We start from the raw sequence: 25750 nt of genomic DNA on the forward strand, positions 1-25750 counted from the left end.
GCGGGAGGCGGTCGCGGGGAGCCCCGCACCGGGCGGGGGCCGGGGCGGGCGGGGGCGGCCCCGCGCGGCGCTGACGTCGCCGAGGGGCCGCTCCGAGGCGGCGGCGGCGGTTCGGGGCGCCCAAGATGGCGGCGGCGGCTGGTGACGGGTGCGTGAGGCGGCGGCGACGGGCGGGAGTGGGAGCGGGAGCGGGGCGGCGGCGCTGACACCCCCGGGCCGGGCCGCAGGAGCAGGTGCCCCGCGGGGGGGAGCGCGGGACGGCCGCGCCTTTCTCCCGGGGAGGGGCGGTAGCGGCGGCGCGGTGCCTGCGGAGCGGCACCTGAGCAGGAGGCGCTCGTTGCCGCGGGGGCGGCGAGCCGGGCGCTGCGTGGGGCCGGGGGAGCGGGCCCCGGGACCGGCCTCCCGCGCCGGGCAGCAGCCGTGCTGCCGCCTCGCCGCCGTGTGTGGCGGGGAACCCCCGCACGGTGCCCCGTCCCTTCGCTCGTCCCGGCGTGGCTGGGAAGGCGTCGAGGTGAGGGAGAGCGGGGGAAGGAGGAGAGGGTGGCGGTGACGAGGGCCCGCCGCCCGAGTCTCCCGCCTGTGGTGGCGAGAGGCGAAGAGTCGCGCCATGTCGCGATACGCCGGGAAGCGCTGGACCTTCTGCCCAAACAGCTCGTACCGTGGCATCGAGCCCTGGGCGAGTTTAGCCGGGGTGTCTGTACTCGCAGGGCTGTCAGTCAGAACGGGAGCCAGGCGTTCCCCGAGAGCTGTCAGGGCAGTCAGAGATGCTCGATTTTCTAAACGGGAAGAACTGTGGAGTGTAAATTCAGACCAGTAAGAAACGCCGTGTTTTCCGTGCTTCTGTGAAAAGTGCTTCAATCTGTATTGTTTGTTTACCTCGAATTCTCCGCTGCAGGAAATGCGCGGTTATTTGCAGTAGGAGACATCGAATGTAAAGCTGTGCCGCTGTCTGTAGTGTCCTGGTGTAAATGGCCACTTGTAGGCGGCACGCTGGATGTACATTACTTAGTTGGTAAAAAAAAAAAAGATAGAGCAAAAAAAGTTAAATGGCGATCTGCATGGCTCTAGAGAAAGGAGGCTGGGGGTTTTCTTGTCAAAGGCTGTCCTCTTAAGAATCGGAAATAACATACAAAAATTTCTTTTTGAAGTGCTGCTTTGATTTTAGCTCTTACTGTTATGTCTTCGGGACTGTACTGCAGCTGGAAGTTATGCACATCAGTGTTTCGTTTAGGTTTTTTCTTCAAGAAAACTAGTTTAAGAAATCAATAAAGCAGCACAGTTGCCTTCTAGTTAGCATACTTTTTATCTAAAACTTTCACTTGTTCAAGTACCCATGATTCCTGTGTTTTCAGATACTAAAAGAAGTAATCTGAACCTGATGAAAATCAGTTGTTAAACTATCATCGATTTTAAAAGCCAGAATATAAAAGGGGCACAAGAGCGTGCACACACATGCACACGTCTGTGGATATATAATTGTAAAACTATATATTGCATTTCTAATCTAAGGCTTGAGACTTCTCATTTATGTGCCAAGCCATTAGTTACAAAAGTAGTGATAAGGGGAAAATACTTCCTTCTGTGTATATTTAGAGTTACGTTTTCTAAATTTATCAGCTGTGAAAATGAATCTTAAATTCTTAAAGTCTTAAATTATTGTTTACATGGAACAAAAATGGAAGAAAACCATTAGTTTTACTGACTTCTAAGTTGTTTTTGTTATCAGAAACTTTTTCAGGCCATGAATTACCCAAAAATGTACATTTTACCAGCCATTCTTGAGTGTAACAAAAGGAAACATGTCAGTAAGGTTGAAAGGATCAATAAGAAAAATCCTTCTCCATATATCTTTGTTTCTAGCTTGTGAAAGTTTGGTGCAAGAAAAGCCTTCTGTATGTCTCTGGGTTCCCAGACAACTTAGTGGTTTCAATAGTACTGTTCTGTATGTTAGTAGTTGCTATTTTGCTTACTACTTCTGCTCAGGTCTGTAGTAAGAACACAGTGGGGGCTTGATCTCTGAAGTGCTGATCAACTAATTCAAAGTTTCTTTGTGTCTGTGCACAGAACTGAACCTCAGGAGAGAAGAATGCAGAAACTAGGGCTGAATAACTTCCTTTATGGAATTTTAACTTCGGAGTGTTGGCTTGTACTATTTTATTCCTGCTGGAGCTTTCTAGTAGGTGCAGGAAAGAGTATGTAGTATTTTTCACGTTTCTTCCACCATTATCTGTCACTTCACTCCTTATTTTTTCCCTGAGGTATTGTATTTTGCCAAGTCTTGGTTCTAAGGTACAGTTTTTAAATTCTGTGAGTTGATGTACTGTTTCAGTATTTCAAACGTTCATGCTGTCAGTGTGCTGCTTGACATTCATCTGAAGTTTTCTTGATCTCACTTTTGTACCCTTCAAGTTTTTTGCAGTCTTTTTGACCAAACCCTGCAATTTGGTTTCTTTACATTTTCTTCAGAGAAAGACTCCCATGCCAGGATGTTTCCTCCCCCTCCCCCTTCCACCCTGTCTCCTTTCTCCACACATCGACGTAGGTGGGAAAATGTCATGCTGGCTTGGTTGCTGGTGGGGGAGCTGGGGTTTTAGGTTTTTCTCTTTAAGGCGCTGATCTTGCGCTTTCGTAGAGTCGTGTTGTTTTTGCATGAAGAGATTGATTGTGCAACCCTGGTTTACACAGTGGTCGTCCTGAAATCAGCAGACTACTTTTGTCCTCAGTCCAATATCTGCTTATGCTGAGGCATGTAAATAGTTTCAGTCTTGATAATGTTTTTAAAATTGAAAAAAAAAATAACTCTGACCATATAATATTAAAAAGAAGGAAAAATAAGGCACAGTGTTTACACAGTGACTTTAACAAAACTAAAAAGAGTTTGACCTGTCCGACTTTTCTGACTGACAGCATTGCTGGGTGTGACAGCCCTGTGGGAAGACAGAGTTAGTGGTTTTTCCTGGTCTGCTGGAAGGGACCGTTACTAATATGCAGGGGAATCTATTTATCTCAGCCCAAAAACACAAATAGGAGTCTTGTCACTTAAAATTCTGTAAACCATATTTAATTATTGCAACGTGCTTTAAGTAGGTATTACTTCAATAGTCCAGGAAGAATTAATGTACATAGATACATAGTCCAACTCTGAAATTTATGTGCATTTTATCAGTATTATAAAAGCTCAGCTTTGTTGGGGAAAATAGGTTGTCAGACTAGAAGAGGTGGGATAGTGCTAACGGTCTTATTTATAAAGACAGTATAAAAAGCAAACTTACTATGCACAACTTTTGTAAAAGAATCTGCATAGTACCTACAAATAGATTGCCTTTTGAAAAGAATGAATATTGAGGATGCTAGCAAGCTGAAAAAGTTAAGCGAGCCACTTTTGTGATTTGTTGACCATAGCACACAAGGCATCTTGACCTCCTGTAATACACTGTGTCTGGTACTTAATCTGGGAGTTGCTGTGTGAGTACCCAGAGGTCTTGGTGCCTGAAATTCTTTGGTGTAGTGAGTATGGACTGGAGACAACTCTTAGCTAAAATGAATGAGCATGATTAAAAGGGGCATGTAAAATTGTATATGCTGTATTAGTTTCACTACAGCTGGTTCAGCCTTTTCTCCATTACAGAATAAGATCTATACGACACGTGCAATGTGATTATGTGCTTAGAGAGTTATTACAGCTCTTATGCTGATGTCTGTTTTAGAACATTTTATAAGGCACTAGCTGTGGGCCAATTGACCAAACAAAGACATTTTTTGTTAAATCTTTTAACGACAGTTTTTCTCTAAGTACCAGATGAAATTTAAAGCTTCTTTCCTAGCCAGCTGCAACTTTTTACCTGTTTCCCATCCTTAGTGGTGTTGTGTCATTGTATGTTAGGATTCCCTCTACCTAATGCTTATTTTACACTAAACATCTGTTCTACATTGAGTAACCTCTCCATGTATTTCAGAATTGAAAAAACTGATAAATATTAGCATATTTAAGGATAATAGCTGGAATATAATTTTTTTTGGGTTCTATCCAGGGTTGTGTAAATCACTTAGTACTTTTGTAGCATGGCTTACTTATCTGTAAAGCACAGAATCCTGGACCTGGCCTGGGCCAGGTCTGCAGCATGCATTTGTAATGGTATGACTTGTCTCACTTGGCATAGCCTGGATATTTGACAAACCCTTGGAACTCCTCAAGTGAATTAACTGTTTCATCTGGCAAGTACTGCACATAAGGACAGTGGTGCTGGTGCTATTTGGCCCTTCTAGTCAGTCCTGTGGTGGGCACGAATGCCCCAAATCAAATATGATCACTTCACGACACACCATAGCACCATTATCGTTTATCTCTGGATGATATATCTAAACAAGAGATAGTCAAAGATGGTAAAAATGTAAAAAATGCTTCACTATCTGTTTAATTTTTGTTAATCAGAGCCAGCCTGTTTGTTTTGGGAAAATGCACCTTATAGGAGAAAGCAAAAACAGCAGCTTTGAACAAACAAATGCAGCCATATAAACTTAATAAAGGATGTAAGCCAGTGCTAGTGAGATTTTTAAATGATCTTTTGAAGACACATATTGGAAAGATTGGTTCAAAATGCAGGTTTTTATAAAGTTTGCAGAACCGAGGTAGATATCTACTATTTTTGTCATATTAACAAATCGAGTTCTGCTTTTCCATGTTACTCTTACAGAGGTGTTAGGATGACATGTTAAAACATACTTGTTTAAGATACATTTTTGTAGAAATGGTATAATGGGCTTGACTGAGCACAGAGGGGCAGTGATTTAATTAAAGGTGTGGTTTAATAAAGGGTTTAAGTTATATAAAGCCTCATTTGTCTGAACTGTTGGCACTGTATAAGTGACCTTTGCACTTCTGCACCTGTATGCTTAGGAATAGAATTAATAGAAGAATTTTGGAATCATAGAATCACAGACTGGTTTGGGTTGGAGGGGACTGTAATCTACTCCAACCCCCTGGCACGTGCAGGGACACCTTCCACTAGACCAGGTTGCTCAAAGCCCAGTCCCATCCAGCCCTGAACGCTACCAGGGATGGGGCATCCACAGCTTCTCTGGGCAACCGGTCTCACTTTGAGCTTGTATCCAAACTCTGTAACAGTGTCTTTTAACCAAATCAGTGCTCCTTTGAATAAAAAACAAACAACCCAGGCCTAAAGTGTAGCTAGTATGCTTCAGTCCTGCCTGAGCCAGAAGGTACTGGGAATATCAGCAGTGGTATTCAGACAGTTTAGTCTGAATGTCGAACTGCTGCTGATGATGTTAGGTGTGGCTCCACATAACTGACTACTTTCATGTGTTTGGTGGGACTTAGCTGGATGATGGTCATGATCTTAACCTCAGGTATGAATTTGGTATACTGACTCCTTTAAAAGGGATACATTTGGGTATTTATGATCTGTAATTTATATATATGTTTTTTTTTTTAGTTGCAGATTGAAATACCATGGACAGAAAACAGTTTGGATGATGTGTTTTGCCAGCATATCTCTGCAGTTTCAGTTTTAACAATGGATAAGTGTAAGCACGTAGGACGTCTGCGACTGGCCCAAGATCACTCCATTCTCAATCCACAGAAATGGCATTGCATGGACTGCAATACTACGGAATCTGTGTGGGCGTGCCTCAGCTGCTCACATGTGGCATGTGGAAGATACATCGAAGAACATGCACTAAAGCACTTTCAGGAGAGCAGGCACCCCGTGGCATTGGAAGTAAATGATCTGTATGTTTTCTGTTATCTCTGCGACGATTACGTTCTCAACGATAACGCAACTGGTGATTTAAAGCTGTTGCGGAGTACGTTAAGTGCAATCAAGAGTCAAAACTATGAGTGCACTACTCGGAGCGGGAGGACTTTGCGTTCTATGGGTACAAGTGATGATTCCTACCTTTCACATGGTGGTGCCCAGGCCACGCTTCGGAATGAAGATCGAATGTTCACAGCTCTCTGGCACCGACGGCGTGCGTTCCTTGGCAAAATATTCAGATCGTGGCTTGAGTTGACACCTACTGGAAAAAGGATTTTGGAAGAAGAAAGACGTCGGGAAGAAGCAGAGGAAAAAAAGGACAAAGCTAGGAAGAGAAGACAAGAACGAAAGCGTGAGTTGAAAGCGGAGATGGAAAAGATGCCTCCAAGAAAGAGCAGTCGTTTACAAAATCAGATTAGAATGTCTTCAAAAACAGAACCCTGCCCTCAAAAAGCATCACAGAACATGGAATCTGTGGCAGAGTTGAAAGAGACATATACCTCAGATGAATTGAGATTGAAAAAAATAAGTGACTCTCCAATTAAACGAAGGCCCACAGTGACTCCTGGGGTAACAGGACTGAGAAACCTGGGAAATACATGCTATATGAATTCTGTCCTGCAGGTATTAAGTCACTTACTTATTTTTCGAGAGTGCTTTTTAAAGCTTGATCTCAATCAAACTCAGGAACTGCTGGCAACAGCAACCAATGGTAAAACAAGATCTTCGTCTAAACACCCATCAATAGCTGCCTCAACATTACATGTGAATGAGAACCAAGAGAAAGTAAAGGGATCTGTGAGGCGGCCTAGTTTATCCTCTGGATTAAGTGGAGGAGCATCAAAAAGTATGGAACTCATTCAGCCCAGGGAGCCCAGTTCAAAGCATATTTCTCTCTGTCATGAGCTGCATACTCTGTTCCAGGTTATGTGGTCTGGCAAATGGGCACTGGTGTCTCCTTTTGCCATGCTTCATTCTGTGTGGAGACTAATTCCAGCCTTCAGAGGATATGCCCAACAAGATGCTCAGGAATTTCTCTGTGAACTTTTGGATAAAGTACAGCAGGAACTGGAGACTACAGGGACCAGATACCCAGCTCTTATCCCTGCTTCTCAAAGAAAACTTATAAAACAGGTTTTGACTGTGGTTAACAACATTTTTCATGGACAGCTATTGAGTCAGGTAAGTTTTATTTTTTTTTTTTTTTTTTAAGGTGTGTAGTGATTTGTGGTTCTGGATTTATAATAGTCAGTCAGTGATGGACATACTTCAAAGGTTCATACGTTTATAACTACCGAGGAGGGATGGGGAGCATATAATACACAGAGTTTCAGAAGAAAAGTGCTATCAATAGAAGACTCATCTGGTAAACATAAGTGTTACAACTGATATTTTAAAACACACCTTTCCAACTACTGAGAAATATTTGTCTTTACTGTTAAGCACCAAATAATTTGAAGGAGTAAAGAATTTACAATTTTAAGTGTCTAGTTTATCCTTATAGTGATACTAGATAAAAGGTATTACAGAAGGTGTAAATCTCATCCTAGTCGAAACTGATTAGGTAATGGTGTCAAACAGGATGTTATTTCAGTAAATAGCTTGAATTTGAGATTCATTACCACTGAGTGATTGCATGTCATGATTTTATGTACAGAAATACTCATGCTTCTTTTCTATTACAACACAAAGATACAGAAGGCTCTGTCAACACAGGAACCAAATTTGTGGGGTGGAGGCAATGGTGGTTTTCCTTTTTTCTGCATGACTACTCTCTTTTTTTTTTGTCTTCTTGGCTCCCTGTTAAGTATTTCAGTGTGTTTACTTACTATGATGCATATCCCAACTGTGTGTATGTACAGATGTGTGAGAACTGACTGAACAAACAAATGCTTGTTTCTGTTGAATTAATCTAAGATCTAACCACTTTGCATCAGGAACAGAAGTTGGGAAAATATTGTCTGCCTGGAATTGAACTTTAGTATGCATGCACACCTTACTGAGGGAGTGCAGAGGCATTTGGTGAATATGATGTGTAAAGAGGTTTAACACAAATTAAAAATGTGTCTCTTCCTGGTAATCTGAGTGATGTTTTAATATGTGAAGCTAGAAATCCAAGTGGGTTTTGACTGAGGTAGGATTGTTTACTGCTACAATACTTGTAAACTTCATAATGAGGTAACAGGGTTGCTTGCAGCACATGTTTGCTTTTAGTCATTTATGTTTTGTGAAACTACTACAAACTAGTATCTAGAAATTAGATCTGCTAATACAACCAGATCATCCTCTACCTGCTGTCTGGCCCAGTGTAAGAGCATTTCTGTTGGCATACTTCCATTTCTCTCCAAAATAGGAACTTTATTAGTAAAATGAAGTAATTGTTTAAGAATACTGACAAGGTTTGGTTGCATTCCAAGCCTTACAGGATTCATTATTTTGGTAAAAGTTTTCAAGGCTCTAAAGACATAAGCATCATTTCAGTAGTACCACTTCTTTCACATATTTTTAGCTTTGTTTTGTGAAGAGGCTTTTGACTAGAAGGACTCCCACCTTCCTGAGAGCAGGGAGGGGAATAGTGAGAATTACTATTGAGTAAATTCAAACAAACAAACAAACTCCACACTATTGAATAAAACTAGAAGGGAATTAAATAGTTTTGAGGTATCCTGTGACTTCTGTGACTACAACACACAGCTCTTAATGCAGCTGGGCAATGTCTGAGTGCAAAATACAGCCTTGATGAACTTGAATGCCTGAATAAGAGGAATAAGAAAAAGAGTATTGAGACTGTTATCTGTAGTAATTTCTTACTGTCTTATTAGGCAGTTCCCACAGACTGTCCAACACTCTACCCCTTCTGATGTTCCTTTGTCTTCTGACACTCCTTTGTTTCAGTTTAATCTTCACTAGCACTTTTGAATATAGCAAGTTTTATAAGGCAAATGTAACTCTTGAAGATTTACATTTCTTCCTTGTAAAACATATTCAGGTCATCTTAATGATTCCGTCCCTGGTGTTTGCACAGGGAAGGTTTAAAAACTGTTAAGCAATTATTTTCCTTTCCTCAATAAGACTCCTGCATCATGATTTCACTATGCATTTGTCAGAACAGCTTTAATGAAGTTAACAAAAAGGGCAAGAAAACATCCATGCAGGGCTGGAAAAAAACCCCCCAGACTCCTTGCTATGTTATCACATCTTTGTCAAGCTTTTAAAAGCAAGGAGTGTACTAATAGTCCTTGTAGGCTTAACTTTACCTACAAGCCTGTGACAGTATTACAGTTTCTCTCTAGAAGATAGTCTGAGCCATTGCCTGCTGCATTTATTAAAAATAGGATGCGATTTTAGTCTAGAGTATTTAATAAGTTACATCTTACTCCAAGGAAAAAGGGGAATTGAGAAGCACATTTCTGTGTGCAGTTGCCTTCCATTTTAGAATCACTAAAAAGTTACTATAATTTCCCTTTGTATAGAAAATACCAGTTCAAGATATTTGATTCTATGAGATACTCAAGTGCAGTGAAGTAAATTTTCCTGACCTTCAAGCCTCAGGAATACAATGAACTACTCTTGATCCACTACACAGAGGATCACTTACAATGCAGATAAGCTGTGTGTTTACCTAGGTTTTGCATTACTTTCACAGGTGCAATAAAATATTTCCCCCCTCTTCCAGTTATGCTAATTTAAGTTGAAGGGAAGTCATAATCCTGAGTGTACCATCAACCTGTTGCTATTGAAATGGCTGCTTAGTTCAGCACTAACTGAATTTAGAATATAATATTAAGAAAGGAGAGAAATGAGTGTGTGAGAATCATAGGCAGATTACTTTTTGATAACTAGAAAAAGCTTTGTGATGTCAAAACAATCACACATTTTATATGGGTGAGTTGTTTTTGTTTAGTTGTGTTCTCAGCTGATTTAAAGCAAGTCTTCTTCGTCTGCTGCTTGAAATATTTTACTATTTTATGGAGCACTAGACGAGGTAATGGTTAACTCCAGGAATAGCATGAGCAGATTGCCTCTGTTTTTTTATTTTATATTTATTCTAATGTTCGTTTTAGGATTTCAGCTTTTTATTCTGCAGTATAGACTGTGAAACTTCAGTACCTAGTACGTCCAAGGGAAGTAAAGATCAGATATATAGCTACAAAACCTTTCCCCTTCTGTCTTTTCTCATGCTAGTCTTCATGGAGGGATTGTCTGGAGAAAGCTGTGCTGTTACATTTAGTTGAAAAAGGAGTTTGTACCTTGTAAACCTGTGCTTTCAGAGGCAAATCTGCTGGAGCAGTGGCTCATACCTCTGAAACCCATTGGGACTGTAAGCAGATGCCAATATGTCTATTAAAATACTAGTTGTTTTCAATCTCTCAGTGCTTGTACTCTTATGGAAGGTGCTTCCTGTCTCCTGTCCTCAGTCCTTCAATGGGAAAGGAGAAACTACTGCACTCTGAAGTTATGTGGCAGTGGTGAACTAACCCACACTGGTTCACAGATCTTTAAAGTATACTTCAAGAGCTCAAGTATCTTAGCTACTGTCTCTCTCAAGACAAGAGTTCTTCTGGGTTGTGTTTTTTTGAATGGTACCAACTAAATAGCACAGTATGCAACAATTTTTAAAGTATCTTTATTTCAAACTTTGTCCATATTAAGCAAGGAAGCGGACACATGTATTTCTAAAAATCGAAATAGAATATTTTAGCTTTTGAAATAAATGTATATTTTCAGCACTGCTTTGGGAAAATTGTGTGCCATGTGTGCTCAGAAATCATATGAGCAGAAACTGTGTGTAGTTATACCAGTATTAATTTTTTGTTGGGGGGGTCGAGGGAGAAGGCAGGGAAATTGGCACAAAATATTTGTGTAAGCTGATCTACACAACCTAGCTGAGCTAGGAAGCTAGCTTAGCAGATCTAGAAAAGTTGCAGATAATCGTGGTGGCAAAATCTGTAACATGTAGATACAGCTCTCACCTCTTAAACTTCAGCTTTTTAAGTAAATTGTTTTACCTTTGGGATAACATTAAGTGCACAGAGTTTGATTGCTTGAAAGTCAGAAGGCCCTTTTGGATTGTAATTAGATTTTAATAGATTATCAGGACATGGGAAATGGTAAAAGAATAGAAGTGTGGTTTTGATACGACTGATTTGGAAGCACTCTTGGAATTGGAGTATAGCACATGTGTCTCGAATTAATTGCCCAATGTAACTGTCCTGCAGTTCAACCCATACAGTACAAAGCCTTCTGGAACTAAGAAGCGGTAGTTACTAAGAAAAAGAGATACTGGATATTTCCTATATCGTGCTCCTTGGCCACCGTGTTGATAAAATTTCTGTGTTGGTAAAACCTTAAAACTTCTTCCCAAGGTACAAAATAAGCCTCTTGTCATGAGAATTAACAGGAAAAAATTACTTTTCTGTAAGCCAGGCAGTATGATTCTGAATATTATAACCTACTCTTAAATAATGCCAAAATAATAATGCAACTTATTAGTAATATTAATTTTTGTATAAAGAGATGTAAAGGTATATTTGAATCTAATAATAACAAAATAACTGGCAAAACAAGAGTTAGAGATCAGTTGTCATTTTATGAAACCTTTTTAGTTACCAAACATTGTTTGAATTCCCTTGGTTGCTCAGCTTTCATTCTTTTTATGATTATTCATGACATTTCACATGTACCTACACACGTAGCTCTGGAAATCTTCCTGTCCAACTCCCCTTAAAACAGGGTGAACTAGAACAGGTTGCTCAGGGCTGTGTGCAGTCAGGTTTTCTGTCCATAGCCCCAGGGCTGGAAACACCACAACCTCCTGTGGCAGCCTGGGCCAGTGCTAGAGCATCCTCACAGTAAAAACAGTTTCTTCTTCTGTCTAAAGGGAACCTCCTGTGCTTCATTCAGATTGTGCCTCTTTCCTCTTGTCCTCTCAGGGGGCACCAGTGAGAAGAGCCCGGCTCAGGCTTCTTTACTTACCCCATAAGGTCTGTGTGTGTTTATATATGTATATATACATACATATACACACATGCCCAAGGATGAAATCCACCTTGAGCTTCCTTCTCCAGGCTGACCACTCCCAGCTCTCTCAGCCTCTCCTCCTTGTATGTCTGTCACCTGCTTTCATCATCTTCCTTGCCCCTTGGTGGACTCAGTCCAGCCTATCTGTGTCACCCTTTTTTCTAAGCACTGGACCCAGCCCTTTAGCTGTGCCTCACCAGGGCTGAGGAGAGGGGAGGGATCACCTCCCTGGACCTGCTGGTGATGCTCTGCCTGATGCAGCTCCCGAGGCTGTTGGCCTGCTTTGCCATGGGGCACATCCCTGGCTCATGGACAGCTTGTTCCACAGATCCTTCTCTAGGGAGCTGCTTCCAACACAGCTTGGACTGATGCCTGGGGTGATTCCTGCCTGGGTCTAGGATGACATTTCCCTTTGTAAAGCTGCATGAGGTGCCTGTTGTCCCTTTTCCTGGGCCTGTCCTGGTCCCCTTGGGTGGCAGTGCCCCCAGCCAGCCTACCAGCCACTCCTCCCTGCTCTGTCACTTGCAAACTTGCTGAGAATTCAAAAGAATCGGCTCCAGTATTTATTATGGAAATGCCTACTAAGAGCTAGCTTTTGGTATCTCTAGGCATGCTTAAAAAATCCCAAGGGGTTTGATTACTTCCTTATCATGTTTGAGATGGAATCTGAGCAAAATGCTTCCCCCTGCCCCTGCTCAGCAATGAATATGTCAAGACCCAGGGAGTGAAGTAGGTTCTAACCAATGCAGTATGTAAACTATGTGTAAAGTGTGTTTTCAGGACAGATTGGCTGATGAAAGGGGAAATGTGAAATCTTTAGTTGTTTGAAAGCCTTCAGTTTTGGGTAGCAGAGTTAGAGTTTGGGGGAGAATAGTGCTGAAAATTGTCTCCCACTGAATAGGCAGTTAAAAAGATGAGAACTTCAGGTAGGTAATTGGGGCTTAAACCAATTCATGACCTGTATACTGATTTCTATATTTTGGTATTAGTCTTTGTGCTTTTATGTTTAGCCCGAGACACAAAATGATTGTCAAGTTGCTTTCCAACTAGATAGTGACATTTTAAAGTAATCTGTAAGAGGCCATTGAATCACAGACCACAGTTTGCTGTGTTTGTGCTTATGTTATTCTGCTAAATAAATGAAGATCATTTTGGTGATGCTATATGCTCATCACTACAAAGTTTAGGGTCTTTTTAAATACAGACTGTCATATGAATTCCATATTATAGCAGTATTCTAGAGATCTTCAGTTTCAGTTACTTTGCTGTGGAAAAATTGAATTACTAATTATATATTTCTCATCTAGTGAAAACTTTAGTAGTGAAAGCACAAAAATGAGACTGTCTATTCCAGTGTTCTTAAAAACAAAAAAAAAATTTGTTAGGGCAGAGGTGGTAAGTTTTCTTTCCTCCATCCAAGTACAGGGAACATAGGCAAAACAGCTGATGATGGAGTTGGCTTCTTCTGCAGCAATATGTTAACTATTTTCTTTGGCTGCATTTAGACTGAATGCCATCCAGGGCAGTGGCTGTCCATCAAGTTATTGTGGCCACAATGATGCTTGTCTGAGTGGTCTCCATGCTCAGCTTGAATCAAGCAATTCGATCCAGCTCTTTTCAGTCTGGCCTTTGGCCCATGATTGAATACTAAGCTTTAACCAAACAATTGTATTTAGTACCCGTGTTTCAAGGCATGAGAGGGTGGTCAGGGCAGAACATAAGGCAGAGATTTAGATAGCTAAACCCAGTAATTTACTTACTTTGCTCTAATGTGAACATCTCCAGCACTAAGGCTTCCTAAAATAGCAATTACGGATTCTAACGGGGAAGTGAAATCAAACTCTGAATTTATAAAATATAGTCATAAAGATACACATCATGAACCAGATTGCTAGAGCAGACTCACTTCCCTATTACTGCTGTGCGCACTTATACTATAAAAAGTTACATTGGACAGATGCATAAAGGTTTTGCCCTTTGAGTTCACGTTTGAGGTTCTTTTTGGTTTGTTTTGTTTCGTTTTTTATAAAAACCTTGGATCTCATTCAAGTTTTTGAACAGATTTTACGATTTCAGTGCCTTTCAAGAAAAAAGAAAATCTGGGTTGCACTGTGTGGATGGTGGTGGAGTGTGAGAAAAAGGAGTTCCATTTAGGACAGAAAGAAGAGTGATGGGAGTGTTGTGAAGCCAGTGCCAATGCACAGGCCAGTGCAGATGGATTCCACAGAAGGGTAGAGATCCTCCTACTTTTTGAGTAATCAGTTTGTAAGCTCAGGCCTGGCTAAGAAAAATACTACAACCTTTGTCCCAGCCCTGATTTCCGTCTCCTTTCCCACCGAGTGGGAGTGTGCACAGGAGCAGCACACAGTGGCTGATATGGCTGGGTGTGTGCTTACCCGAGTGTGTCAGGTTACTTGGCTGTTGGCAAGTACATAAATCCCAGAGTTTAACCCTCCTGCAGTGTCACAGTGAGGAGGACTGTCTTGCATTTGAGGAAATAAGTGCAGCTGTATATCAGTACCAGATTTTGTCCCCACAAAGGGACTTGGTTCACAGTCGCATGATGAGATGAGAAGCAGCTCTGTTGCATCAGTTTATCTTTCTCAATTTTTTTAAGAGGCAAAAACTGGAAGCTGGGTCTGTTAATTTCTTTTTTTCTGGGATCATACTTATTATTATTAACTAGTTGGGAAAGAGGATCCTAAAATAATCTAGATTATTAACATGTTATGTTAAGTTTAAAACCTCAGAACTTGTTAAAATTATCTGTCTTGAGTTCACGTGTGTTCTTCATCCTGAGCCCATTAATCTTAAGTGTGCCTTCATGCGCAACAAATTCTTAAGTAACTCATCAATTAAATAAACTTTTGGCCTGAAAAATTACCCATTTGTACAGAGAAATCTATTAGTCATTCTGTGTATATGCTGGAGTTAGCTTGAACTGTGGCCAAACATATCATTTTGTCTCCAAGTCTAGATTCCAGCCCTGAATTACTAATAATTTGTGGCTTTGAAACGTTGCCAGATGTTGGCACTTACAAAAGAAGCTCCTGTCAGTGTAAATTAAAACAGAAGATTCTCCTCTTTTTTGCTATGTAAGTTTGAAGTTTTGTTTTCTAAGAACAAGGCAGTGGCATTTTCATCTTAGAACTTAAAGCAGTGAACCGCTTTCCTAACTCCACTGCTAAACATCTATGCTGGAACATAAATACACACATGCACTAGGTGACTAATGCAGAGATCCTGTATAAGCTGTTGTAGCTAATGAATGCATGAAATAATGACTCACAAGAACACCTAGGAGGAAGGTACCAGGAGGTGACAGATCAGTCCTTATAAAAATGGTCATGAAATAATAAAGCAGAGTGAATAATTACCTAATAGCAAACTTTCAGAGGAAAATAAAGGAGCTCTTTAACAATGCTGAGTGTATTTTCACATTTGTGTGGGGTTACTAACCCAACTGAAGGGAACCACACTGAATTTATGCAGAACAGCAGCAGCATAAAGGGGTTCCAGTGAAATAACAGTCTTTGGATGCCACATGAATTTTCGTTCCTTTATTACTATGTATTTGTGTAGTTGTTCCAAACAACTTGTGGTATTTATCTAAATAGGAAGCATGCAACACCTCATGTGTTGCTTTTCCAGCTTAGAGGAGCTACTGCTTTGAACTTACTTTCCTAAATATATAATGTTATCATAAATTAATTGTCTGCTGCTGTATTATCTGCATTTTCCAGGTTGACTCACTTCACTTCTTGACATTTTATTTATGTTGTCTTACTGCTTGTCCTTTCCCTAGTGTGACGATGGATCCACTTACTGAAAGAAGAAATAAATTATTTTTACCTGTTAATTTTTCTTTGAAGAAGTGTGCTTCCTAATCCAGGCTTCCCTGGAAGACTTACAAAGTAAGAAGGATATGACTTTAAAATCCCCAGCTGTTCCTTTTTTTTTTTTTTTTTTTTTTTGGTGCGTGTGTGTGTGTGTGTGTGTGTTTTTAATTTATTTTTGTTTATTTTTAAATTAACCTAAACTATAATTTCTCATATAAATTTTCCTTTGGAGAAAAGACTCCTGAGACTTCACCAGCTGCTTTCTTTTGGACAGTCCCAGACAGAACATTTTGACACTGTTTTTGTTTCTCAGTAAAACATAAGATCGCTTACTTGTTTGTGATAACAGTATTGGACGTGCTGCTTCAGAGAAAAGAAATTAGGTGTATCATTTCTTTTGTTAAATTACTGTGTCTTGTCTTTGGTTATGTTGGTTATCTCTAGGGAAAAAAAATTTTTTTAGAAGTATGTTATGGTACGCTTTTAGTGAAGTAAATTTTTGAGTGTAAGCAACTGCTAAAATATCTTTTTACAGGTTACATGTCTTGCCTGTGACAATAAATCAAATACCATAGAACCTTTCTGGGACCTGTCCCTGGAGTTTCCCGAGAGGTACCACTGCAATGGCAAGGAGATGATGTCGTCTCAGTATCCATGTCTGCTGACAGAAATGCTGGCCAAGTTTACAGAAACTGAAGCTTTGGAAGGAAAGATATATGCGTGTGATCAGTGCAACAGTGAGTAAAGGCAGTATGTACTCATGTGTACGTTCTCTGTGTGAAATATAAACTGACCATGGAAGTATAGAGGGAAAGTACTGAAAGTCTTAGAACTATGTTGCAAACAAAGACCTTCTTCTTATGTCCTGGTGTGGTCACCTGACAGCTGTTACTCACCACCCAGAAGATTAAATTGTTCCCAAGATGTTTTGCAGTGTGATGCTTCTCTTAGGTACAGTCTCATCACACACTAATGGGGTTTCTGATACTCCCAGCTGAAGAGCTGAAGAAGCCATCAGCTTTTTAAATTAAGGTGACTAATGTAAGTGACCAAAAGTATTTTTTACTTGCATCATAAAATAATCCTCATAATATGGCTCTCAGAGTCTGTCCTTTTTAAGGAGGCACATACTATAGATATTTAGGTTCAGACAAATTTTGTGGATAAATCTTAGACTGAAATACGGGGCTGTTACCAAGATTTGTATTGTGTAACTGTGTGTTTGACCTCAGCAAAACGAAGGAAGTTTTCTTCTAAACCAGTTATACTCACAGAAGCTCAGAAGCAGCTTATGGTGTGTCGACTACCTCAGGTTCTCAGATTACACCTTAAACGGTTTAGGTAAGTAGTACCACAACAGAAAGTGTTGCAAACTGACAGATTCACTCCTGCTCTTCCGTTGTTCTGGTTCGGTGTTTTTCAGCATCATTTTCATTTCCCTCTGCTAGCAGGATGAGAAATAGTTACTAGAAACTTCTTTTTCTTGTTTAATTTAAACATCAGTAAGATATGCTAGAAGTAGGGAATTAACTTTTTTGATTCAGCTGCTTGCTGCTTTAGTACCAAAATTATTTAATCTGTGTTTTTGGTCAAAACTACTAACCTTGCTGTGAACTCCATTGGTAAAAATCTTGTGATACCTTCAGGTAAAGTAAATGCTCATAGTCATGAATGTACAAACCTGGATTGTATTCAGTGGAAGTCCCAGATGACCTTCATATAACCAAACACGTGAATGCATTAGCCTGCGAGTAAGGAAGCAGACACTGCATCTCTGTGAACTCTTAGCCCACACATTTGTACAGTCTGTCCCTAATACGAAGGAAACTGATGAGAAGGAGATGGGATAAATGAGAAATACCAATGAGATATAATAGGTGGGAAGTACTTCCCACTCACCATACACAGACCTTAAGATGGATGTTTCAGAAGACGATAATAAGTACCATAGACAGATTTAAAAAGGCCTTGAAATAAAGAAGTGAAAGAGGAAGCCTAGAAAAAAACCCTAGCATTTATTTTGTACACAAAACAATATTGAAAATATGTTATGTTAAAATATAATTCAGAATGCTGTGTTCTTTCTTTGAAAAAACCCGTAAGTTTTCATTTGATGTAACTTTCCAGGTGGTCAGGACGCAATCATCGCGAGAAGATTGGCGTACATGTTAGTTTTGACCAAATACTAAACATGGAGCCTTATTGCTGCAGAGAATCCCTCAAGTCTCTCCGGCCTGACTGCTTCATCTACGACTTGTCCGCTGTGGTAATGCATCACGGGAAAGGGTTTGGCTCAGGGCACTACACTGCCTACTGCTACAATTCAGAAGGAGGTAGGAATCAGCTGTGAAATAGGGAGTGCGGGAGAAAGGGGTGTTTGTAATTCTAAACTGGCAAGATTACTGTCTTTTGGCAAAAGGAAAGGGGAGTCACTTGTAGCTGAACTGCTTAGAATGAGAATTGCAGTTCTGTAGACCAGGAGTTCAATTTTTTTATTGGCTTGTTAAATGTGTTCTGGTTATAAACTCTTTTGTTAATCTGAGGAAGCTAAGCTGGGCTTTTAAAACAAATAGAGGCAAATTAACTAGATCAACTGAAACAGTTTACTATTTGTACACAAATCATTAAATGGGACTGAACAGTAATTAATTATTAAATATAATGCAATTACTTATCGGTGTCCTGGTGACAGTTTTTTTGTGTGTATTTCCTTACTGCAGGATTTTGGGTACACTGCAATGATTCCAAACTCAACATGTGCACTATGGAAGAAGTATGCAAGGCTCAAGCCTACATTTTGTTTTACAGTCAACGACTTACTCAGGCAAATGGACATGGTAAAGTACCATGTCCTAGCACAGCTGAAAGTCAGCAGCACACAGAATTAGCTGGCTGTTCCATGGACAACAGCAGCAGCTAATCCAAAGCCAGTTAACTGTGTGTATGGTAAAGGTTTGAATTGTCATAACTATGTATTTGTAATGAGAGTACAATGTTGTACTTTTTCAATGTTTATATACTTTCGTATTAGTTGAAGTACTCTTTACAATGGTTAGTAAAAGGTTTATTGACAGTAAGTAACTTTGTAAGTACCTAGAATTTCAATACAGCTATTTTTTTAAGGAAAAGATTGCTATGTGCATTTAACTTTTACCTCAGGCTATTTTTTTAAGCTGGTTTTGTATTTTGATAATATTTTTGAATTGGTTTAGAAAAGTTACTTTCAATGGACAACTGATATTTCTCTGGTTAATTTTCTGTATATGCTTGTGTACATTTTGTAGTATAGTTCTAATGATACCGTGATTCTTACTGTCTTGCAGGAATTGCTACTAGCTCTTAGAATACTGACATTCACCAGCAAGGAATGTTAAACATGTCAGATAGCAACTGAATTTTTGTAGGCAACTTTCTGTGAAATTCTTTTGCAATCTTCAGGGGAGCTACACTAAAGATACGTTGATAGAATTTCTTAAAATCTGAAATTGAGGAAATAGAGCATGAACTTATTTTCATGTAAATATGTAAGAGGAGTGTTTAATAACACAAGAATGTATTTTTACCAAGACTTCCATGTTTTAGCCTTAACAAGCCTGACGACTTAAAACTCACGTGCCAAATTTAAAGTACTAACTTTGACAACTAGGGGCTTTTTATTCCAATAACTAAAAAAGCCTTCTTAAACAAACGAACAGAAAAACTCAATAACCCCCAAACAACACACCCACACTCACCCCACTGTCATTGCTACAAGAACATTAGCATCCCTTTCTTGAATTGGACAGGCTTACTTAAAGCTGTAGCAAGCGTTGTCTGTCTGTCATCTCTTAACACCAACAACTGATGAAAAGAAGCTGTAATGTTTGCATGAAAGCAATTTCAGTCTGACTGGTTTCATTACTCACGACTGCTGTACCTTCTATGACATGGTCCTACCACTAGCATTAACAGAGCTGTGCATTGAGGAGAATTTAACAAGCAGGAATTATCAATCCTCCACAGACAGTAGTTAATGCCAGTTAAATTTTAATTGTGAAGTTACTTTGTGTAAATCCTATGCAAATTGTTACCTCATCTTCTGCAAAGTTTATACCTCAATAAAATGCCTTGATGTGGAAAGAAAACCATGCGTGTACTGGAATTAGTTCCTACATTATCGTTACATTTTTTTTTTTAAATTATTTTTTGATTTTGTCTGACATGGATCAAGGCATTAACTATACAACTGCTTTGGCCATCTGTCACTGATTTAACAGCTGCTTTTATTAATGACCTTAGCTATCATTTTTGTTTCTGAAAGATGCCATAGATAGCAAGCACATGGCAGCCTCAGATCTCAAACTTCTTTATCTTGTGCTCATCCTAATTAACTATGCAAAGACAGTTTGGCTCTTTTTTTTTTTAAGCCAAAGATCACCTGCTGAACTGAGATGATCTGATGAATGTACTTGTTATGGCTGTGCTGTCTTTCAAGTACTTTCCTTCTCTGCTGTGCTTTCTGGTGAGGAAATGAATTTAAACACTTCTTTCTACTTACAGGTAGTTCAGAAAATAGGAAGGAAGAGGAAAGAGTCATGCTAATTGCCTTTCAGGTTTCTGATACTTTTTCTTCCCCCAAGATCATCTCTACCATATTCACAGGGGTCCTAAGAGACTCAAGCATTAATGGAAGAGTCTGTCTTTGGACTTGAAGAGAGCAACATGGGTGTGAGTTCCTTAGTCTCAGTGGTCACTCTTAAGGACATACTCAAGTCTCTTAGAACAAATCTTATCCTGCCATCTTTACTAGAATTGCCTAGGCTATGCTTACAGCTATTCTCCTGCATTTGCTCTCACTGCAGCAAATGTTACTAAGCCTCAAGGCATTCTCTGAAAGACATCATTAACTCTACAAAAGCAAATTCAGTTTTCTTCCCATGGGTGCTCTCTTGGGTCAAACAAGAGAAGGGAAGGAGAAAGGAGAGCGTTCTAGTCCTACTCCAAGCAGTGGGGAGAACAGAGATGATTACTGCAGTCCAGCACAAGGATGAGCTAATTCAGGTGCTCAGCAGCTTGTGCTTCAGTTTTTAATACTTACTAGTTCATGTAACTAGCTCCACACCCTTTAACTAGAGCAAGGCATAACATAAGCACAGCATGTCTACATTTAAAACAGCTCCAGCTGGAGCCAAAGAAATTACAAAGTTGAGGACCAGTGAAAAAAATGAGCAGAAATACCACAGCTAGCACAAAGGCCTACATCCTTCTGTATGCCTTCAGCAACCAGACAGGTATTTGATCAAAACCACCCACATATTTTAGCAGCAGCTGTTCCTGGGGTCAGGCTTCCACAACACACCTGGAGTTCTGCAGAGCAGTAGCACTAAGGGTCCAGCAACACAGCACCTGTATCAGCAACAGAGATAGGGTTAGGTGGAATGGTCTGTTATACTGTAAGAGACCCTCTTTTATCAGAAGGAGCTGGTCTGATAGCCAAGTTACTTGCGTTTAATCATGTGATGGCACCTCTAGAGTCTGTAATTTTTGTCTCCTCTACTTTCCATCTTCATTTTCTTCCAGAAAAACAGGTTCAGGTAAAAGGTTCAGCTGCAGCCCTACCTTTCTAAGATGTGTCTCCACACAAATATCTGCTACCTGGTTGCCTACAGTTCCATAAGCTGCCCTTGCTGAATTTCCTCTCCTTGCATAAGCCATCAATGTTTGTAGGAACTCGGAAAAGCAAGTGTGTAGTAATTATTTTAAGTGAAGTGTTCAGGAACACCTAACACACACACACAGAGAGCAATGCTCCATGAGTAGTAATTTGGCAGCCAACCACAGTCTGAACATGAACCCAGAGTATCTCCCTCAAGATAGAAATGTTACCAGTAATTACAGTTTTACATGCATTTATGAGATCAGTTGCTGACTCCCTTCCTTAGAGAGGCTGGATTTAAACCCAGATACACAAGTGAATTGGTACTGTGTACACCTTTACTAGTTACTTCTGAGAGGAGTGCACAAAATTGTTGAGAGTGGAATGGGGCTCTGGAGATCACAGAGTCCAACTCCCCTTAAAACAGGGTGAACTAGAACAGGTTGCTCAGGGCTGTGGGCAGTCAGGTTTTCTTTCCATAGCCCCAGGGCTGGAAACACCACAACCTCCTGTGGCAGCCTGGGCCAGTGCTAGAGCATCCTCACAGTAAAAACAGTTTCTTCTTCTGTCTAAAGGGAACCTCCTGTGCTTCATTCAGTTTGTGCCTCTTTCCTCTTGTCCTCTCAGGGGGCACCAGTGAGAAGAGCCCGGCTCAGGCTTCTTTACTTACCCCATAAGGTCTGTGTGTGTTTATATATGTATATATACATACATATACACACATGCCCAAGGATGAAATCCACCTTGAGCTTCCTTCTCCAGGCTGAACACTCCCAGTTCTCTCAGCCTCTCCTCCTTGTATGTCTGTCACCTGCTTTCATCATCTTCCTTGCCCCTTGGTGGACTCAGTCCAGCCTATCTGTGTCACCCTTTTTTCTAAGCACTGGACCCAGCCCTTTAGCTGTGCCTCACCAGGGCTGAGGAGGGGGGAGGGATCACCTCCCTGGGCCTGCAGCTCCCGAGGCTGTTGGCCTGCTTTGCCATGGGGCACATCCCTGGCTCATGGACAGCTTGATCCACAGATCCTTCTCTGGGGAGCTGCTTTCATGCAGCTTGGACCTTCACTTTTATCTAGTGGTAAATAAAGCTTGTAGACAGCTCTCTCCAATTTAAGGGACTGAGAGAATTTGCCCTTACTGAAAGAAAAAAAAAATTCATAATTTTAAAACCTGGGGAAGCAGACATTTCAAAAACAACTAGGCAAAAAGGTTTACTTTTCCTCTTATCTGCTGACTAGCCTACACAGCGCTTCTTTTTCCCCCCTAAAGCACTGTTGCTTTGCAAAAGAAGAGAGAAGTCAGCATCAGCATAAATGCAAAGCAGAACTACTATCAGTACGATTTGAGTTGTAAGAGTTAGGTGCCTGTCATGGCCAAAACACAAGTCAAAAATCCCTAAAGTGTCACAGCACAGCTGTCTAATTATTTTTTTCTTTTACACTGGAAATACTGAAACAATCAAAATTAGAAAAACAGTACTGCCTCTTGAATCCTTGTAGAAAAAAATTACTATGTATAAGTCTTATAAAATGACAACCTGCTTCAAAGCAGACCATGCTCTTCTCAAGTTACATAGTCTTTATCTCTAAATACAGCTTTGTAGAACCATTTGGCAAAAGCATTATTCCATCAGTGACTGAGGGAAATATAACTGCCCATCTTCACTTCTAGGCAGCTGACTGATGTTCCATGGAATGCCAAGTTCTTCTGTCTCCAAACACCACTTGTAAAAATCAATGAACGAATTCCATACCACATCATTAAGTTTCCATACCTGCTTACTGTGGTTTTGTACTGTTTTGCAATACAGGTATTGTTTTGATACAATACAGTGAACATGACACAGCGATGTTGGAAAACACAACAGCAGTCTTCTCACTATAACAGCAACTTCACCTCCCCCAGTACCCTATTTCAGCCTCCTTTTTGAAAAGTTATAATTATACTCACCCTTAACACCACCTCCTTTGCAAGCCAGGTGGCTGCACAGCAGCTTCCACAAAGCTAGTGCTGGAATTGGTTCATTATTTCACAAGCTAGAGTCTGAAGTATGACAGTACATTTATGGGCATATTCCTTACAAATGCTACTTAGTACCAAGTTTATTTCCATTTTTAAATAAAATTTATTTTTTAATAAAATCTGCCACTGAAGAGAGAAAACCCTGATCTTTTGCATAAGGTGGCATTTCTTAGCCAAAATGTAAAGTGCAAAACTCCAAGGAAATCTACCATCAATGCACAAGCAGAAAAAAAAGTTTTTAAAAGGAAACCTGTGACTCTCACTACTACTACCTTTTTAATAAAAGCAGCAGAATCTGGCCTCTAGGTGGAAAGCCCCTGTAGTTTTAACAACTTTCTTTTTTTAGTTTCCACAAAGTACCTAAGCTACAGCAGCTTTCAGAAACAAAGATGACCAAACCCATCCCTCCATCTAAGACTTCCACTTCATGGCTGGCTGTGTTTATACCCACCAGCCCTGTCTTACCCACATCTAAGGGGAAAAATATGCTGTTTGAGTCTAAAATTATTCTCCTGGTTAGGAAAATCTTAGGCCATACCTTCATCAAAAGGACACATCACACGAGGTCAAGCTGTACATGCTCTGATCATGTGTCTCACAAGGTCTGCGTGAAAGAAGAACCCTGGAAAGGAGGTTCTGAACTCTGGCATCTAAAAAATGTCACCATTTCTGGTGCTGCACATACAAGAAACATGATGATCCCCATCTTCTGGGTATTTGAAAACAGACTGAAACTTCTGGCTCAAAAGTCTTTTGATAAACTTTTGATTTTTTGTCAGGTGGTAAAACAGCACAGTCCAGGTATGAGACAGCACGGCCAGGACTCTATAACTAGCACTTAGAGCAAAAGAAAAAGGCAGCCTGAAGAGCATGAATGCAGTAGGAAACTTACCTATTTATTTTAAGGAGATAGAAATAGGACTTGCCTTCTATACTGGCAAGTGTGAATGCAGGAGGGCCAGCAGCACAGGAAACTTGTATCCAGATACCCCCAATTAAATTTAATGGCAACAAATAATCGTCATGCTCTGCAGGTACTTTTCTGAGGCATTTCCTCTATAATTTGTTACACATGATTATCAGCTTCCACATGTGAATTAACAGCCAGTTAAGTTAGAAAGTTAAAAGAATTGGCCATAGTCCAAATTAGCTCTGCCAGTCTGGGTCTTCCTATTAGGTTCAGATAAAAGAAAAGACAAGAGGGAGGAAAACACATCCATTGTTCTGTAGAACTACGTATTTCTGAAGTAACCATCAGTGAAATTAAAGAAGCCTTAAGCTGTAGAAACAGTATCAAGTGCCACTGAGCTACTACTAAAAGACTCCTTCTAGAGAGAAAAGTCTGGAAATAGGAAATAAGCAGCCAAGAACTGAAGCAAATTTGTCTTACTTGTTTCTAGCAGAATTTGTAGTAACCAGGCTTGTTACAAATACAGGTGAGCTGGAAGCCATCCATTCTACAAGAACCTGCTCGGATCACGTCAAGATTGCATAAGCAGCAAGGTCTTGGTCACATAAATAAAAATAGAAGCAGCTAATGCACCCAGCAACCCTGCTTATCACAGACTTTGGAGTGCCAGCTTTTACTTTGCAATGTACAAGCATGTACACCAGCTACTGTTTGTTTGGAACTGAGACACATTAATTAAAATTAATTGCTTGGATGCCAAGATTCCCAAACTGCAACAACAGCACTACATGTTTCAGTATCCCATTTCATTCATTTCTACAAGTTTAAACAGTACTGAATTTAAACAATACTTAAATTCATGGGAAAAAAATACCAGTGTCTGTTATTTTTAAACTGTAGGCAGTACATAACACTGCTCCCCTCTAAACTGCAGCTCACATACTCAGGTTTTAAAGCACAAAAATGCAGCGTTTACCCAAAGACAGAGAAAGAAAGAACTGGTATTTCTAAATTAGTAAGACCTATTCTATAAAGAGACACAGGCTATAAAGAAGCAGGTGAAGTGTCTCTGTTCCCCAAGCGGTTCTGGTTAAGGCATCATTATAGATCTATTAACAAAGCTGTCATTTTTATCACCAGTAACTATTTAAAATTTTAATATGAAGTCATGAGGTAAAGATAACAGCACTGAAGACATTGCATCTAGACCTGAAGAGCCATTGGATTTCATTTACCTTTACAAATGAAATTCAACAGTCAAGACTCACTGCACTCCAGATTAGCTTGCCTGTAATAATAACTGTTAAAATAACTTTTAACACTCCAAAATAAACTCAAGTTTTTGTTATCCCTATCACTTGTCCAGTCAAATGTGACCTTTAAAGAGCCTGGGAATCACATGACATTTGACTCCATGCAGGAAGGCATGTCAGTGGCAAAGATTATGCAGGGGTATGTGCTAAATTCACAGCTGACTTCAGCCTAAAGTTGCATGTTGCCGATAACAGCAGCAGAGACCACCAGATGCATCTGACATGTTCTAATACAGC

At 40.2% G+C, this 25750-nt stretch overlaps 1 protein-coding gene across 4 annotated transcripts in view; it reads left to right on the plus strand.

Moving 5' to 3' along the window:
* Positions 1 to 19758, plus strand: part of USP44 (ubiquitin specific peptidase 44) — a 20341-nt gene extending 583 nt beyond the window's left edge. Inside the window, exons 1-6 of one of the 4 annotated variants that reach the window (XM_027662142.1) lie at positions 73 to 148; positions 5454 to 6956; positions 16170 to 16371; positions 16867 to 16975; positions 17762 to 17967; positions 18355 to 19758. In XM_027662142.1, the coding sequence (XP_027517943.1) occupies positions 5535 to 6956; positions 16170 to 16371; positions 16867 to 16975; positions 17762 to 17967; positions 18355 to 18554 (2139 nt within the window). In that variant the 5' untranslated portion in view covers positions 73 to 148; positions 5454 to 5534 and the 3' untranslated portion in view covers positions 18555 to 19758. Of the gene's footprint in view, positions 1 to 72; positions 149 to 418; positions 512 to 5453; positions 6957 to 16169; positions 16372 to 16866; positions 16976 to 17761; positions 17968 to 18354 lie in introns of those variants that run through there. The other 3 variants (XM_027662151.1, XM_027662168.1, XM_027662159.1) reach the window with 3 other exon arrangements.
* The last annotated feature ends 5992 nt before the right edge of the window (positions 19759 to 25750 follow it).

This window comes from Corapipo altera, unplaced genomic scaffold (assembly GCF_003945725.1).
Source record: "Corapipo altera isolate COAL_440 unplaced genomic scaffold, ASM394572v1 1, whole genome shotgun sequence".
Lineage (NCBI taxonomy): Eukaryota > Metazoa > Chordata > Aves > Passeriformes > Pipridae > Corapipo > Corapipo altera.